This window comes from Vicia villosa, linkage group LG1 (assembly GCF_029867415.1).
Source record: "Vicia villosa cultivar HV-30 ecotype Madison, WI linkage group LG1, Vvil1.0, whole genome shotgun sequence".
NCBI classification, from domain to species: Eukaryota; Viridiplantae; Streptophyta; class Magnoliopsida; order Fabales; family Fabaceae; genus Vicia; species Vicia villosa.
This window is the reverse complement of record NC_081180.1, coordinates 216,626,239-216,645,491: the sequence shown is the minus strand read 5'-3', so window position 1 is coordinate 216,645,491 and position 19,253 is coordinate 216,626,239. Positions and strand designations below refer to the sequence as shown.

The following is a 19,253-nucleotide window of genomic DNA, read 5'->3' as shown; positions in this document are numbered from 1 at the left end:
TATATATATATTCGTCAAAATATACAAAAATATTAATCTAGGATACACAAGTGTTCAAAATGATAAGAAAGGTTTACACACGGTTTACTACTACAAAAAAATAACATAACAAATATCCAACCATTTAAGTCCTTTCGCGCACTTGAAAAACCAACACGCATCCACAAGAAACATAAAGTTATTCTTTATATAACTCAAAGAAACATTTTGCCCAACGGAGTCGCAAATCATACAAATATTCTTGTGTCAATTCTGTAGGATCATTAAATACCTACAATACGTAAATAACAATATAAAGTTATTTGAAATTTCACATTAAGTTGCAAAACGTAAAGTAAATAAAAAATTAAAGTTATTTTATTACCTGCATTCAAGATTCAATTATATTGGCAGAGACAATATCCAACATATTTTTCATCACATAGTATCCACAAACATTACTGTTATGTTGTTTCCTTGTCTACAAAATGAAAGACATAATTAATGAATAATTATCATAAAATTAAATATAGAATTATAATTTAAATCACACTTACATTGGGCCTATGCCATGTAATAGCCTTTTTTCTATTGCCATTTGCAAATTGATAAACCTCAAAAGCACTTATTCAAAAAAAATCCAAATAAAGCCACATAAAATATGAAATTACTTTTGTAACAGGTTATGTATATATATGATATATACTATATTATAACAAAATTCACATAAAAGATAAACTTACGTTGAAATAATTTTCCTCGTGACTTTATCAATATCCCGATGAAGTGAACAAAAGAAGACCACAGTATTCTCTCTTGGACACAAGACTACTAATTGCCAATGTTGTATGTAAATGTGTATGGAAATACAAAAGTCACATAAAATATCTATGTTATCAAAATTAACAAATAGAAAACAGATGTTCCAATGGCTGCTGTTAAGATATTGTTACGTCCATGTGGAACAAAGACACCTTCTTCAGCTTCTTCAACTAGAGAATTCTACAAAATGCAAAAACCACAACTAAATTCAATAGTTTTTATATAATCACAAATATAATGATACTTGAAGTAATTTCCAAGTTTTACTGACAATTTTCTTCGCAACAGCTTGTGTAGACTTTGATGTGTATTATCCTCCTTTCTTTTGTCGTGCTCTCTTCCATAACTCATGGTGTGACGGTGGAGATGGACTACCTTTATCATCTAATGTATAATCATCTCTTGATTATATCCTTTCATTTTTAATTGTCTCCTCGAGCAAGCGATACCCTCCACGAGATAATACATGTGGGTATACAATCCTAGCCACATTTTCCCTACCCTTTCGACTTTTTTCCTATTAATTATAAAATCAAACAGTTATCACTAAACATAATAAAAATGTTATTAAAAAAAACTCAAATATAAATCCTACTAACCTTAAATGAGGGGTGATCCGCTGTCGCGCGCGGATCAAAATGAGTAGTTTTCATAAAAGAACGTGCATAAAAATGCACTGATCAAGGGGGTATCCCGAGACTTTAGAAACTCTTCCCATACTTATTTTTTAATAAAATTATACCTGACATGTGCAGGAACGAGATCTTTTTTGGGATTATTAACATATTCGTCTGTGAGTTGTGTCTTAAAACCTCTCAATCTCTCTCCTGCATATTTAATTCATTCCTTCTTCAACGGATCCTTGATTTTACCATCCTTGTCTTTAACACACCAATCTGGAATAGTGAAATGAGTCTACACATACAGTATATGGCATATGTTGTTAGTATATATGTGATTATAAAATATAATAAAGTGTTGAATTTAAAATACCTGAACATCAACCCATATAGCATCTTTTATCCCATTATCTATGTCTTTCCACTCATCTTTCAAAATACAACATCTCTGCCGAGCAAGAAATGCTACGTAACTCTTAAAATTTGCCGCATTTTTACCAACACCAGTACATTCATAAGTTCTTTGATCAAACTCGACCTTTATCTTTTCACCCGTTTGATGAACTTTGTCAATTTGTGTCATCAAAGTTGGACCTCTAACTCTTTTTTATTAGGATTACCAGATGAAGAGGACTTGTCGGTTAAATCAACCATGTATCTGTTTAAACAAAATAAAGATAATTAAAAATCAAATTAAACACAAGATAAAAACAAATAGACATAAAATTAAGCACAAGATAAAAACGATTAGACATAAAATTAGGCACAAATTAAAACAATTATAAATCAAAGAAATGTCGAATTAACTTATAAAAAACACCTTACTAGTTCTCCCATATCCCTTCTTCATGATCTATGCAAATAGCATGCACATCATCCTCTACATTTTCTTCAATGAAGGTAGGCACATTTGTTGAGAAAGGAGGAGTTTCGGAAATATCAAGATTCGCATCTTGATTTTCATCACTATCATGCACCTTTCCTTGTACAACAACTGACCACCTTTTATTAGAAGGATCTGTGATATAAAAAACTTGTTTTGCTTGAGATGTCGTGATGAAAGGTTCGTCCGCATAAGCTAACTTGCTAAGATCAACCAATGTAACTCCAAATTCATCAATTCTTACACCACTGTTGATATCAACCAATTTGCATTTAAATACAGGAACTTTAAACACAACATAATCAACTTCCCAAATCTCTTCAATCACCCCAAAGTAGGGCATAGATGCCATAACCGGGTTTTTATCTTTAGCACTAGAGAAGTGCATGGACTCGGCCACAATCATAACCCCACTATTTTGCGTGGTACTACGGTCATCCTTTGCCTTTGTATAAAAGGAATTTTTATTAATATAATTTCCACTCCAAGTTATTATGTTACATTTAGGCTCATAGGACAACCGCTTAATTGTTTTTGAAGCACTATCATCACCAGCAATTTTTTCTTTAAACCACTCAGAGAAACTCTTATTATGCTCTTTTAACAACCCTCTTTCACTCATCTTGGGGTACTTTTTCTTTATGATGCTTTTGTGAGCAGATAAGTAAGGTTGAACTTCATCCGTGTTATTCAATATATACAAATGCGCTTGAACAACCACATCAATACTTAAGCTCTTGATCTTTAAACCTTGTGTACCCACACCCTCACATCTTCCATCATGACGAGACTTGGGAACCCCTACAACATTCACTTCCGACAATTAGTTAGAACAAAACTCAATTGCTTCTTCTGCAATGTACATCTCAATAATCGATGCTTCCGGACGGTGTGGGTTTTTGGTATACCCTTTTAGGATTTTCATGTATCGCTCTATTGGATACATCCACCGTAAAAAAATTGGACCACATAATCTAATCTCCCTACTAGATAAACAATCAAGTGAACCATAATGTCAAAAAATGAAGGAGGAAAAAACATCTCTAATTGGCACAAGATAACTGCAGCCTCATTTTCCAAATCTTCTAACTTTAATGGATCAATGGCTTTTCAACAAATTGCATTGAAAAATAGGCACAACCTAGTTATAGTCTTCCTAACATTGTTAGGCAATATCCCACGAATAGCCACTGGTAGTAGTTGTTGCATTAAGACATGACAGTCATGAGATTTTAAGCCAGCTAATTTGAGATCTTTAACTGATACAAGCCTCTTGACATTTGATGAGTAACCATACGGCACTTTGATACTTTATAAACACTCACAAAAACTTGTTTTCTCTTTTTTTGACAAAGTGTGGCAGGCAGGAGGCAAATACGTCTTGTTACCTACATAATGTTATCATCAAGAATTTCAATAATTAAAGTTATGAACATGCTATTTTAATATCAAAAGGTAATGATAGCTTAATTTGAACAAATAGTTGGTACCTATATATTGTGGAGTTAGCTATTCTTGTATACCTATCACGCCCAAATCTAGACGAGCATTAATACCATCCTTTGTCTTGCCTTGAATGTTGAGAAGTGTTCCGATTACACTATCACATACATTTTTCTCCACGTGCATCACATCAATACAATGTCTTACCTCAAGATTAGACCAATATGGAAGACCGAAGAAAACCGACCTCTTTTTCCATATATTATTCACAATAGGCCATTTTTGGTACTTTCCAAAAACAGCAGTAATACCCTGTTGTCGTTGATAAACTTCCTCTCCAGTTAAGGGCTTTGGAGCAACACCATGCTCTTGTTCCCCATTGAAAGCTTTCCGCAATCTACGATATGGATAATAACGATTTAGAAATTTTCGATGCTTGAGATAAACAGTCTTCTTTCCTTTTTCAAGCTGATGGTAACATGTGTCTTTTTCACATATAGGACACACTTTATGCCCTTTAACTTTATACCCAGACAAATTGCCATATACCGGAAAATTGTTGATGGTGCAAAACAACATGGCACACATATTGAACTGTTCACCAGAATGCGCATCGAAAACATCCACCCCTTCCTCCCACAACACTTTTAAATTGTTAGAACAAGATTTGTTCTGATTAATATTCTTATTTTGATGATCACAATGTATATGAATTTTGTATAAGACAATGTGGTACTGTAATCCTATGCATTTTCCATTTCAGGAAATATATATAAGGAGTATGCACAATTCAGCGCTCAGAAGCACTGACTCAGAAGGTTCAGGATTGCAACATCAGAACATGCTCTCACAAGACATCAGAAGATGGTCAAGCAGAATCAGAACATGGTCTATGAAGCATCAGAAGAACATGAGATCAGAAGCAGAAGCACTGAAGTCCTTATGGTATCACGCTAAAGCACTTCAAAGTCAGAAGACAAGAAGATGCTCTGCACCAAGTGTCATACCCCAATTTTTGACCCTAAGATCATACATCATTTGCATTCAAGAGCACCATTGTGAAGCTTTATCTTTGATACTGTGATTATCTTTGAGGGGAATTATCGAGCATTTATAGCCTTTTTATTTGTTTATACTAACCAAAAATCAAAAAAATATATGTTTTGTCTCTTTTGTTTATATTTTACAGGTGAAAGATCGGGCAAAAATCAAAAAGTGCAAGAAAGGGAATTTTTGAAATTTTCAATATGGAAATCGATTTACCCCTGTGGGAAATCGATTTCCTGTGCGCAAAATTCAAAAAATATAAGGAGGGAAGCTTGACATCATTTTGGCACCTTTTTATTTGATCATTTTATCAATTTTCCACCTCATCAAAATTAACTCATTCATTAAACCCACTTTAACCTCATTTTACCATTTTTACCATTTAATTGCCACTTTAATCACCAATTAAACACAAGTTAATCACCAAACACAAAAAGACCAATTTGCCACTACTCTTGCTCCAATTCTATAAATAGAGCCTTCTACTCTCTCATTTCTCAAGCTTTTGATAGCCAAAAAAGTTCTTGCAAATTCATTTCTCAAGCTTGGAGAGCCAAAAAATTGCTTGCAAATTCATTTCTCGCCCTTTCCAAAACCCTCACCCAAAGTTCATTTTCATAAGATTAGTAAGGTTCACATTGAATTTTGCTAATTTTGAACTAATCCTCCTACATTTCACTCTTTTCTTTGATTGTTCATCTCCATACTTGAAGGATCTACACTTTGTGCTTGTTCTTGAAGCTATTTCAACACTTTAATTCAAGAATTGGTAAATTTCTCAATTCTAAGATGTAGATCTTTGTTGTTTGTGTTCAATGCATCTTTGATGCTATATTGGTGCTATTTGATGGTGATTTGATGGAAAATTCGTGCTCCAATGGATATGTGATCATAAGGTGTTTGTATGTTTGCTTAAGTCAAGTTTTATGCCTCCTAATGCTGATTTTTTGAATGCTGCGTGCAGGAAATCGATTTCCCTCTGTAGGAAATCGATTTCCACCTTATTTTTTTTCAAAATTTGAACTCTGCACTCAGGAAATCGATTTCCTACAGAGGTAAATCGATTTCCTGCTGGCAGAATGTGTTTTTTTGCCTTTTTTATGCTTGTTTTGGCTTCCTACTTCCTCCACTTCATTAATATCATTGGATCTAGGATGTTGATAGGTTTGAAATGACCTAATCCATAATATTAGATGAATGATATTAATGATAGTGTGAGTTGATTATCTTTTGTGAATTTTATTCTTCTTCCTCCATTTCATTAATATCATTGGATCTAGGATGTTGATAGGTTTGAAAGAACCAAATCCATAATATTAGATGAATGATATTAATGATAGTGTGAGTTGATTATCTTTATGCATTTTATCTTCTCCTTCTCCTTTTTTTCTTTTGATCGATGAAAGTCTTAACGCCTTGAGAATTCTTATGGATTCTTGGTAAAGACTAGATCGTTACCTATTTTCTTTTCGTGCGGTATTGCTTTCGGAGAATGATCTACATATCATTTCTCTCGCATGCATTAGCACATAAAGTTTTGACCGGCCTCGTTGTAGGGTGATTTCTACATAAATCACTTGGCGATCTGCTTAACATAGCGCAATATTTCGTGTCCCGAATAAAAAAGATCAAATATGGAAGAGAATTGTATGCGGTTGATTTAAGACTTGTGGAGGTTTTTATCGTGTAATCGCTATGATTCTATCAAGCTTCTGATAAACCCCATTGAATTTAAATCCGAGTACATCATTCACTCACCATAGATCTTCCTACTAACTTTGATAACATACTTGACAAGTTTCAAGATGGTTATCTTTAACACTTAACAACTAACTTTAATTTCTGCACCTTTACTATACCGCTCTTTATATTACCGCTCTTTATATTTCTCGCTTTATCGCTTTACTTTATCATTTCATCATATTTACTTTCCGTCATTTTCTCTTTGTCCACTTGGACATATGTTTATGCTTCTGTTATTTTTTCTTTTGTCCACTTGGACCATACTTTACTCTTTCGCTAAAACATTAATAAATAATCAAAAATCTAAAAAATACATAAGGCTCTCTTTGGACTATCGGTTACTATCCTTAGCACTTTGGAAATTCGGACTTATGGACCTAGTACCTCTGGACTCATTCTATTACTATCCTGTGATTGTTCTGTCTGTCTGGCATTGTTCTGTTGTATGTTTATGTGTGCAGGTATTTCCTTGAAAGCCCTTGATGGTTAATTCCAAGGCATGGATATAAGGATTTTACCCAAAAACAGTCGTTACTCTGCCCGATTTTCGTCAGAATTTTAATGTGCTTAATGCAAAGTGGTGCTAAGACAATAAGTTCATCTGGATCCCCAAGTGTTAATGTGTTGGTATTGATAAATCCAAAGGATGGGAAAACTACCTTGGTTCATAATGTCAAGTGTTGGCTTCTTATTTGGTTAGACCGTTTCTTTCCTTAGCTTTTATTTTATGCATTAGGTTAGCCTCTTCATCTCCTCCCATTCTTAAATTTTCAAAATCTTCTCCCTTCTTCCAAAATATTCTTATGTTTGCAATCTTTTCAAAACCTTTTTCTTAAAAATATCTTTCGCCCTTAGTGGCTTTTCTTCAAAAGTTTAGACACCGTTAATTGTCGAAACGAGTGGTTATACCCCACGATTTTGAAATTGATTGATAATAACGAGATCTTTTCCGCGTGAGAGAGCTAGTGGCATGCTCGTTGATTTTATCCGAGTTGGAGCCCTTCTTTCATTTGCGATGCAAAGAACTTGTTTGTTCTCATGCTCAAGATCAATGGCTGAGTATTTCTCTCTAACGACAACAAAGTGTTTATCCGTTTTAAAAAACGTTTTTCCCAAAAAGCGGAACTACATTAGCTCTGACTTCTCCATTGCACCGAGGAGGTATGTAGGCCCAAAGCTTAACGCTTTGCCGAGCTTATTTTAAAAATAAATAAAACAAACTCTTTTTTAGCACACACACACAGATTTTCAAAAAGGTTCCCGTGGAGTACCACAGATATGAGGGGTGCTTTAAACCTTCCCCTCATATAATCAACACCCGTACCTGAGATCTCTTTCTTGTTTTAAAAACAAAACTTTGGGTTTTACGTTCTTTTCCCTTTTCCTTTGAAAAAATAAAGCGCGGTGGCGATTTCAAACGAAATATTGATTCGAGTCAATCCCATGGCTTCGATATCAGATTTTCCCCGCTACAGAAAAATGGCGACTTCACTGGGGATCCAGTTTTAAGTGTGTTAAGCCTATTTTTGTTTATCTGTGTGTTTTTATTTGTATATATTGTTGTGTACTTTGTTTGTTTATCTTCTTTTTTTTTCTTTTTGGTGCTCGATGGTTCCTCTGTGATGAGATAAAGTTCTAACCCGAACTTTTGTGAGTAACTTGAGATAGGAGGTGGTAAGACCAATAGTCGCATGTCAGGAGCAATCCTTAACATGAGCGTCATATGGTGGAACCCCAATCAGTGGAGGCCTCATAGAAGGTAGTAGATGTTGTTACGAACTATCGTAAGAACGCTATTACTTTCAATAGTGAGTGTCCGTAGAAGCTGAATGGCCTAGAACCTTTTTAACCAATCTAAGCCTTTTTAGGATGTAGCACAGAAACAAGGTCAAGTACCAATTTGAGCTTGTTGTCTTGCTATGCTACGCTCAGACGAGGTCTTTTTAGGCATATTATTGGTTCCCATGAGCAATTGTGCGTGCCGGTAATATCCGATAGAAGATTGAAAACTCTGGGAACCTTTGTAGAACCCGTTCGGCAGGTACAAAATTCCCTAGTACATACCTTTGTGGGTGGTTCTTAACCTTGACTCCATGCTCGTGACGTCGAACCTTTGAACCCTGTTTGTGTGACCGTGTGTGATCTTGATTGTGATTGATGCATAAACCATGCATCCATGCATTCATTTGATTTCTAAGGAACTCATAGGTCTTTCTTTGTAAACATCATAAGTTTCATCAAACTCAATGGATCTTGGGTGTCGATGAGGTGAAAACCTTAATCCACCAAAATGGATGATTGATCTTGATGATAACTTGATCAAAGTTTTGATCCAATATAGGATTTACCTCCTTCATGTTTTGATGTTTACAAAGTAATAACTTGAATTCTTTGAAAATCAAATAAAACAAAAAAAAAACAGCAATTGCATCATTTGCATACATACATCCAGGTTGTCCAGAAAACTTATCCTTGTCTGTCTCCATCTTCAGAGTTTGTTTGTCTACTGTCAAGCTGATTCCTCGACACATTGAACTAGAAGCATGTATCTGAAAAGTATGGAAGAACTTCAACAAGACCAAGAGTTGCTAAACAGAGTCGAAATTGCAAAAGGGTTAACTTTGATCCTATCCCCATGACTTATACTGAACTGTATCCTGCATTGGTTCAGAAAGGGTTGATTACAACAAGAGCTATGCCGCCCCCTCGAAATCCTCTCCCTGATGGTTTCAGATCTGATCTTCATTGTCCTTTCCATCAAGGTGCAGCAGGCCATGATTTAGAAAGATGTTTCCCTCTGAAGGAAAGAGTTCAAGAGTTGGTGAGATCAAAGATGCTCTCTTTCAAGGATATGGGTCCTAATGTTGTCACTAATCCTTTGCCAGATCAAAGTGGCTGACGATAAGTCAAAGCCCAATTTTCCTAAAGCCAAGTGTTTCAGACGAGATAGCTCATCTTTGTTGCTGATTAGTCACTAGGCCTTGATTCTGTACTGTTTGTATTTCCTTTATTGTGTTGTTTACTTTTAGACTTTGTTTGTTTCTGAATGGTGATTTTAATGAAATGAGCATTGCATATTTTAAATTCATTAACATCCACTGTGTTTATGTTTATACCTTCTTTTACAAAACTTTTTCTTCCATTTTCTTTCTCTATCAAATTTGTGTTTTATGCAAAGATTGGAGGGAGGATGATGACAACGAAATACCCAAGTTGTTGAACTGTATGCTTTCAAATAAAACTCTGCTGATGATGTACAGGCATTGTTTCAATTCCCAAACACTGGAGAAATAAGGATGTTAATCCCTTGTCAACCCCTCTGAGCCTTCGAAGTTGGTGTTTCTTTCTGTATGAAAAAACCCGCATTTTAAACCTGGGGCAGGGTAGTTCTCAATTAATTTGGCTGTGCATCCTATTTTAAGAGAATCATTCAGTACACCTTTCAACAAAGGTTTCAATCGCAAGCTTTCCTCCGCATACATCAAAGAAATGTTGGAGATGCCAATCAAAAGCCAATGATAGTTTATCAATCATTAAGCAAGGCAGTCACTATCTTTCAAAAAAATGTATCAAAAAATATATATATACAAAGAAAAGCCTGCTAAGTCAAAACCAAAAACGACTTAGGCAAAAATAAAGGCATCCCGCTGACTGCAAGTACAAAAATAAACAGTTCAGGCAAAAGTTAGGGATATATAAAAAGAAAAGATGAAAAAGAGAAGTCAATAAATTCCTGAACAACACAATGTTGTGACTACCAAAAGGAAGAAGTGACTGCCATCTCAAAAGTTCTCTTTGCTTGTGAACTATCATCATTATCAAAGGTGCAATTCCAGAAGCCTCTTGGGACCTGAATGCATAAGTTGAATTAACTGAGTTTTAGGACTGGAGATCATCACGAAGATGGGGTGGGAACAATCAAATTTTGAGCCTTATATCCTTTGTTTCTTAAACCATGAACCAGGCCACGTTACAACCTATGAAAGACCTAATTGAGGCAAGGTTTGTTTGAAAGCATACTACAACAAGGTTGCGTGAGCTGACTCCCATGAGATTTTCCAATCATTTGTTTGATATCATGCCTTTGTTTTATCTTTCACTTTGAATGTCTTAACCTTTATGTTTTGACCAGTGATTCCATTTGCTTTACATCAATAGCATCTTTCCAAAAATGATTTTGATTTCAAAAATATTCTTTGAGCATTGCATTAAAATTACCATTCTTGAATGAACATTTTATTTTCAAGTAGGCACTCATTTTTCAGGAAGTTCAAACAGTCGAGAAACTTGATCAGTGATCCTATCAGGGGCACGTTATTTCAAGATCCTGTTGTTCATTCAAGATTTGTTTATCAGAATACCATTTCAAGACTTGTAATGGGGCAAGCCATCCCAACAATCATTTAAGAACTGAAGCCATGATCAGTTCATCCCCAATACATTCCAGCTGAAGCCATGATCAGTTAACTTGCAACAATTAGTGAATCAGGGGCAATCTTCTTCAGCAATCTCCAAGCAGTTTTATCAGCCCTTCTCAAAGGATCATTGTTTTGATACAGTTACCAGTGTAATAGAAGTATGTCCAAGCATCTTCTTCGTAAGAAGAATTGGCAGAGTTCTCGTGTTGAGAAATCAGAGTTTTAATCATGCCTCACAAAAGAGTCTACCTCAGTTGTAACAAACAATTGCATTGCATTGATCATACATCATGCATAGAAAAATTAAACATCATGCATTGAAACAAATTTCATACTCATTTGCATTTTTCGAGGTTCTGTTGCTATCAACATTTTCACCTTGAGATCAAAGTCCAACTTACTTGGCACCTATCCAAAACAGATACTTGTTTGTCTTGTCCGTCTAGTGTTGTTCCTAGATGTATCTTTTCTTCTTTTAGTGTCATTCCTGAAATATTTCGATCATGTTTTATCTTGATTGTCTTTGATCATGCTTTATCCTGATCACTTACACCATGTTTTATCTTGATTGTCTCTAATCATGCTTTATCCTGATCACTTTCGACCATGTTTTATCTTGGTTACCTAATCATGTTTTACCTTGATTGCCATTTGGTATTTTTCAATCATGTTTTACCTTGATTGTCATTTGATGTTATCCAATCATGTTTTACCTTGATTATCCCTTAATGACATCCAATCATGTTTTACCTTGATGGACCTGTGATGATTATCTAATCATGTTTTACCTTGATGGACCTGTGATGGTTATCTAATCATGTTTTACCTTGATTGTCCGTTGATGATTATCCAATCATGTTTTACCTTGATTATCCTTTAACGATATCCAATCATGTTTTACCTTGATTGTCATTCGATGTTGCCCAATCATGTTTTACCTTGATTGTCATTCGATGTTATCCAATTACGTTTTACCTTGGTTGTCATTTGATATTGTCCAATCATGTTTTACCTTGATATTCATTTGATGTAGCCACATTCATGTAGGCCTCAGATATTCTCTTCTCGAAGTTCCTTTCATGTTTTACTCTTGAAAGCTTCTGTTGACTGTCTCTTTCTCCTATGGAATCCAAGTTTTATCCCTGGATGACGCATACCTTTTCCCCCAGTGGAATCCTTTCTTATCTCCCCAGTGGTGTTATACTCCTCTCTATTCCATAATCATACTTGATGCATCCATTAGCATCGCATTATACCTTAGGTTCAAAAATTGTGTGTTTTATATTTAAGTCTCTTCAATTACGTCGAGCTGAGGATTTTAACCCTCACATCTCCGGAAAGAAGAAACTTAAATAGGGGCATCTGTCATACCCCAATTTTTGACCCTAAGATCATACATCATTTGCATTCAAGAGCACCATTGTGAAGCTTTATCTTTGATACTGTGATTATCTTTGAGGGGAATTATCGAGCATTTATAGCCTTTTTATTTGTTTATACTAACCAAAAATCAAAAAAATATATGTTTTGTCTCTTTTGTTTATATTTTACAGGTGAAAGATCGGGCAAAAATCAAAAAGTGCAAGAAAGGGAATTTTTGAAATTTTCAATATGGAAATCGATTTACCCCTGTGGGAAATCGATTTCCTGTGCGCAAAATTCAAAAAATATAAGGAGGGAAGCTTGACATCATTTTGGCACCTTTTTATTTGATCATTTTATCAATTTTCCACCTCATCAAAATTAACTCATTCATTAAACCCACTTTAACCTCATTTTACCATTTTTACCATTTAATTCCCACTTTAATCACCAATTAAACACAAGTTAATCACCAAACACAAAAAGACCAATTTGCCACTACTCTTGCTCCAATTCTATAAATAGAGCCTTCTACTCTCTCATTTCTCAAGCTTTTGATAGCCAAAAAAGTTCTTGCAAATTCATTTCTCAAGCTTGGAGAGCCAAAAAATTGCTTGCAATTTCATTTCTCACCCTTTCCAAAACCCTCACCCAAAGTTCATTTTCATAAGATTAGTAAGGTTCACATTGAATTTTGCTAATTTTGAACTAAGCCTCCTACATTTCACTCTTTTCTTTGATTGTTCATCTCCATACTTGAAGGATCTACACTTTGTGCTTGTTCTTGAAGCTATTTCAACACTTTAATTCAAGAATTGGTAAATTTCTCAATTCTAAGATGTAGATCTTTGTTGTTTGTGTTCAATGCATCTTTGATGCTATATTGGTGCTATTTGATGGTGATTTGATGGAAAATTCGTGCTCCAATGGATATGTGATCATAAGGTGTTTGTATGTTTGCTTAAGTCAAGTTTTATGCCTCCTAATGCTGATTTTTTGAATGCTGCGTGCAGGAAATCGATTTCCCTCTGTAGGAAATCGATTTCCACCTTATTTTTTTTCAAAATTTGAACTCTGCACTCAGGAAATCGATTTCCTACAGAGGTAAATCGATTTCCTGCTGGCAGAATGTGTTTTTTTGCCTTTTTTATGCTTGTTTTGGCTTCCTACTTCCTCCACTTCATTAATATCATTGGATCTAGGATGTTGATAGGTTTGAAATGACCTAATCCATAATATTAGATGAATGATATTAATGATAGTGTGAGTTGATTATCTTTTGTGAATTTTATTCTTCTTCCTCCATTTCATTAATATCATTGGATCTAGGATGTTGATAGGTTTGAAAGAACCAAATCCATAATATTAGATGAATGATATTAATGATAGTGTGAGTTGATTATCTTTATGCATTTTATCTTCTCCTTCTCCTTTTTTTCTTTTGATCGATGAAAGTCTTAACGCCTTGAGAATTCTTATGGATTCTTGGTAAAGACTAGATCGTTACCTATTTTCTTTTCGTGCGGTATTGCTTTCGGAGAATGATCTACATATCATTTCTCTCGCATGCATTAGCACATAAAGTTTTGACCGGCCTCGTTGTAGGGTGATTTCTACAATAATCACTTGGCGATCTGCTTAACATAGCGCAATATTTCGTGTCCCGAATAAAAAAGATCAAATATGGAAGAGAATTGTATGCGGTTGATTTAAGACTTGTGGAGGTTTTTATCGTGTAGTCGCTATGATTCTATCAAGCTTCTGATAAACCCCATTGAATTTAAATCCGAGTACATCATTCACTCACCATAGATCTTCCTACTAACTTTGATAACATACTTGACAAGTTTCAAGATGGTTATCTTTAACACTTAACAACTAACTTTAATTTCCGCACCTTTACTATACCGCTCTTTATATTACCGCTCTTTATATTTCTCGCTTTATCGCTTTACTTTATCATTTCATCATATTTACTTTCCGTCATTTTCTCTTTGTCCACTTGGACATATGTTTATGCTTCTGTTATTTTTTCTTTTGTCCACTTGGACCATACTTTACTCTTTCGCTAAAACATTAATAAATAATCAAAAATCTAAAAAATACATAAGGCTCTCTTTGGACTACCGGTTACTATCCTTAGCACTTTGGAGATTCGGACTTATGGACCTAGTACCTCTAGACTCATTCTATTACTATCCTGTGATTGTTCTGTCTGTCTGGCATTGTTCTGTTGTATGTTTATGTGTGCAGGTATTTCCTTGAAAGCCCTTGATGGTTAATTCCAAGGCATGGATATAAGGATTTTACCCAAAAACAGTCGTTACTCTGCCCGATTTTCGTCAGAATTTTAATGTGCTTAATGCAAAGTGGTGCTAAGACAATAAGTTCATCTGGATCCCCAAGTGTTAATGTGTTGGTATTGATAAATCCAAAGGATGGGAAAACTACCTTGGCTCATAATGTCAAGTGTTGGCTTCTTATTTGGTTAGACCGTTTCTTTCCTTAGCTTTTATTTTATGCATTAGGTTAGCCTCTTCATCTCCTCCCATTCTTAAATTTTCAAAATCTTCTCCCTTCTTCCAAAATATTCTTATGTTTGCAATCTTTTCAAAACCTTTTTCTTAAAAATATCTTTCGCCCTTAGTGGCTTTTCTTCAAAAGTTTAGACACCGTTAATTGTCGAAACGAGTGGTTATACCCCACGATTTTGAAATTGATTGATAATAACGAGATCTTTTCCGCGTGAGAGAGCTAGTGGCATGCTCGTTGATTTTATCCGAGTTGGAGCCCTTCTTTCATTTGCGATGCAAAGAACTTGTTTGTTCTCATGCTCAAGATCAATGGCTGAGTATTTCTCTCTAACGACAACAAAGTGTTTATCCGTTTTAAAAAACGTTTTTCCCAAAAAGCGGAACTACATTAGCTCTGACTTCTCCATTGCACCGAGGAGGTATGTAGACCCAAAGCTTAACGCTTTGCCGAGCTTATTTTAAAAATAAATAAAACAAACTCTTTTTTAGCACACACACACAGATTTTCAAAAAGGTTCCCGTGGAGTACCACGGATATGAGGGGTGCTTTAAACCTTCCCCTCATATAATCAACACCCGTACCTGAGATCTCTTTCTTGTTTTAAAAACAAAACTTTGGGTTTTACGTTCTTTTCCCTTTTCCTTTGAAAAAATAAAGCGCGGTGGCGATTTCAAACGAAATATTGATTCGAGTCAATCCCATGGCTTCGATATCAGATTTTCCCCGCTACACCAAGCTGTAACTCTGATTCTGATTATTCAAACGTTGCATTCACAAATCTGAGATCAGAAGTTGGTACTAGATGACAGGCTACTCTGACTGACAAAAGGAACGTTAGAAGCTACAAAAGGCAAAGTCAGTAAAAGAAGAGAAAAGCATGGCTCGAGGTAGTTGACAAAACAGTGAAAACATTAAATGCAAAGCTGTACTATTCACGCAACGCATTAAATGCTCCCAACGGTCATCTTCTCAAAACGCCTATAAATATGAAGTTCTGATCAGAAGCAAAATAACAACTCTTGAAAACTTACTGAAACGCTACTGAATTCATTACTCACGAACATCATCTTCAACCTCACAACAATTATAATATTTAGTGAGTGTTAAGCTTAGAACTTAAGAGAAATATCACAGTTGTGATTATAACTTACTAAGAAGCAAATTCATACTCTTGTAAACATTTATTTTACATTGATTGTAAAAGGTTCCTAGAGTGATCAGTGAGATCAGTAGACTCTAGAAGACTTAGAAGTTACTAAGTGGTGATTTCCTAGAGTGATCAAGTTGTGATCAATATACTCTAGAAGACTTAGAGGGTATCTAAGTGGAAAACCATTGTAATCAAGATTGATTAGTGGATTAAATCCTCAGTTGAGGTAAATCACTCTAAGGGGGTGGACTGGAGTAGTTTCGTTAACAACGAACCAGGATAAAAATTTTGTGTTCATTGTTTTTATCTTAAGAGTTTTTAAAGTTACACTTATTCAAACCCCCCACCCTTTCTAAGTATTTTTCTATCCTTCATAAATCATTGATCAGTGGACTTAGAGAAACATCTATGTCATTTCCTGGTTGTTTTGGGCCCGAAATCATCCTGGATAACATCACATATTTACGCTTCATGCATAACCTAGGAGATAGGTTATAAATCATCAGAAGAACAGGCCAAGAAGTATGGTTAGTATTTAGATTACCAAACGGATTCATTCCATCAGTAGAAAGTCTAAGTCTAAGGTTTCTCGACTCTTTTCCAAAATTTGGAAAGAAAGAATCTATTTTCTTCCATTGCAAAGAATCAGCTACATGGCGGATTTGTCCATCACATTTTCTTTCTTCTGCATGCCATCTAAGATTCTTTGCGTCATTTGCATTAGTGAATAATCTCTTGAACCTTGAAATTATTGGTAGGTACCATACCACTTTCGCGGGAGGACCCTTTTTGACCACATCATCATCACTAGATTCACCATGTCTCTTTTTGTAGCGTGACGCCTTGCACTTCGGATAATGGTTATAGTTTACATACTCTTTTCTGTATAATATGCAATCATTAGGACATGCATGTATCTTTTCATACTCCAAACCCATCGGACACAGTATTTTCTTCGCCTCGTAATAACGACTTGATAGTACGTTACCTTCTGGAAGCATTTGTGTCAACAGTTCAAGCAATTCGGTAAAACTTTTGTCAGTCCACCCGTTAATTGCCTTCAGATTAAACAATTTTAACACGGCTGACAAACGTATAAAATTTGTGCATCCCGGGTACAAAGGTGTATCCTTGTCATTGCATAAATTATCATACGCATGTGCCCTCTTAAACGAATCTTGTCCAATATCACACATCATGTCTTCCAGACGATCATCCATTTTTACACTAACATTATCTCTTTGGGACACATTTGAATTTACTGCCACTTCACCGTGCCATATCCATTGTGTATAACTTTGACAAATCCCTTTACAAATTAAATGATCCATGATTTCTTTCTTAATAAGCTTTGGTTCTTTATTTGCACAACGAACACATGGACAGAGAAAAAGCGTAGGGTGACTATCTTCAGCATTACTTTTAGGAGGAGGAGGAGGAAGATCTTTTTTAGCATTACTTTCAGCAAATTGTAGAAATTCCATCACTCCATGTTCGTACTCAGCACTTAATTGATTATCTCTCATCCAACTACGATCCATACCTACGACGTAAACTTAAGAACAACTAAAACATTGGTGAAATTTGTATGAACTCAAAATTTACACCTTCTTTTAACTTTAATGAGGGAGGACACTTTAGGCTCACTCAAGTAATCTTTTAATACTTAGAATCAATTCTCAGTATAGTTTATATATAATATTCACTTTGAAACGTGTATATATATATATATATATATATATATATATATATATATATATATATATATATATATATATATATATATATATATATATATATATATATATATATATATATATATATATATATATCAAATAATTGATTAACATTATAGCATAAATGAGTTATATTTAGTAATATTTACTAAACCAAAATCTTGAAACTTCCGGCAAACCAAATTAAAATCAGCACATACTAAAAATTATATTTAACTAGTTTTTTCTAACTCATTTATTTTGTTCTACTTCCAATAAGTAATGTTCAAATGAAAAAACAACAAACATGCATATATATATATATATATATATATATATATATATATATATATATATATATATATATATATATATATATATATATATATATATATATATATATATATATATATATATATATATATATATATATATATATATATATATATATATATCAACAAAGAAATTGGTTCTAACGATTGTTAACACAAAGTTGGATAAACAACTTATTTACAATTTATAGCACAAATACTTATCATAATAAGCATTTCTGTATACGCTATTTTTATAAGAAAAGATCAAACAAAGTTAAATAAACCAAAACAAACCTCATTGCCACCTCTAATACAACATCCATTTTACAGAATAGTATTAACTTTTTCAAATTAAAAAAATCGATTAAAAGATAACTTCTAACAATCAGTAGTAGCTGTAAAATGATAGCAAAGTATATATCATCCAGAACAAACAAACTCAAAAACTTAGTAACAGTAAAATGATAGCAAGATAATGTAGTCAGATTCATGAAACAAAAATATATACTCAGATTCATGAAACAAAGTCTGGCAAACAAAAAGATGTACCTGGATAGGGAATGGTGGCTGGCTGGAAAACGTTGAAGACGTGGAGGGAGGTCGTAGTGGCGGAGGGAGGTCGCGCGCGGTCTAGCGTTGATGGTGGTTCGATGAGAGGGAAGCAAGCAGTGGTTGGTTCGGCCGAGGACGACGGAGGGAGGTCGGAGCGGAGGGAGGTCGAGGACGGGGGAGGGAGGACGGCAGAGTGAAGAAACGTTTCGCAGAAAAGAAATGTTTTGTGAGAAAGGAGGCTAGGGTTTAGTTGGAAATAGTGAAAAAAGTGGGATACTTTTCCCATCGGGTTTTACTTGGGCCGATGGAAAAGCCCTTTCAAAAATACTTTTCCCATCGGGTATGAATTGGGCCGATGGAAAAGCCCAATTAAAAAGACTTTTCCCATCGGTTGCTTAATAACCGATGTACACAGGCTTTATAAAATATTTACTTTTTCCATCGGGTATGAATTGGACCGATGGAAAAGCCCAATCAAAAAGACTTTTCCCATCGGTTGCTTAATAACCGATGTAACAGGCTTTATAAAATATTTCGCGTTATTTACAGTAATGCCATCGTGTAGTGGTTTTTAAATTTTTGAGTTATTTTTCCCATCAGCTCCATTAAATGTTTGATGTAAAATCCCAAAATCAAAATTTTTTCACATCAATTTGTTTTAAAACCTGAT

At 34.6% G+C, this 19,253-nt stretch overlaps 2 protein-coding genes across 2 annotated transcripts; both read right to left on the bottom strand.

Annotated features, from left to right (window-relative positions):
* Positions 1-2,245: 2,245 nt before the first annotated feature.
* Positions 2,246-4,335, bottom strand: LOC131594886 (uncharacterized). Its single transcript, XM_058867093.1, has 3 exons — positions 3,828-4,335; positions 3,630-3,692; positions 2,246-3,105 (listed from the first exon to the last, which is right to left on the bottom strand). Exons 1-3 carry the CDS (start codon positions 4,333-4,335, stop codon positions 2,246-2,248), a joined length of 1,431 nt encoding a protein of 476 aa, XP_058723076.1.
* Positions 4,336-16,373: 12,038 nt separating this feature from the next.
* LOC131594876 (uncharacterized) lies at positions 16,374-17,543 on the bottom strand. Its single transcript, XM_058867084.1, has one exon. The coding sequence runs from the start codon at positions 17,541-17,543 to the stop codon at positions 16,374-16,376; it is 1,170 nt and encodes a 389-aa protein (XP_058723067.1).
* Positions 17,544-19,253: the final 1,710 nt, after the last annotated feature.

Bases quoted from the DNA above. Each gene is read 5' to 3' on its own strand.
- LOC131594886 (XM_058867093.1), bottom strand. From the start codon at position 4,335: ATGTGTGCCATGTTGTTTTGCACCATCAACAATTTTCCGGTATATGGC. The intron at 3,693-3,827 runs GTATACAAGAAT...AACATTATGTAG, and splicing joins TCTAGATTTGGGCGTGATAG to GTAACAAGACGTATTTGCCT. The intron at 3,106-3,629 runs GTGAGTGTTTAT...TGAATGTTGTAG, and splicing joins AAAAGAGAAAACAAGTTTTT to GGGTTCCCAAGTCTCGTCAT.
- LOC131594876 (XM_058867084.1), bottom strand. From the start codon at position 17,543: ATGGATCGTAGTTGGATGAGAGATAATCAATTAAGTGCTGAGTACGAA.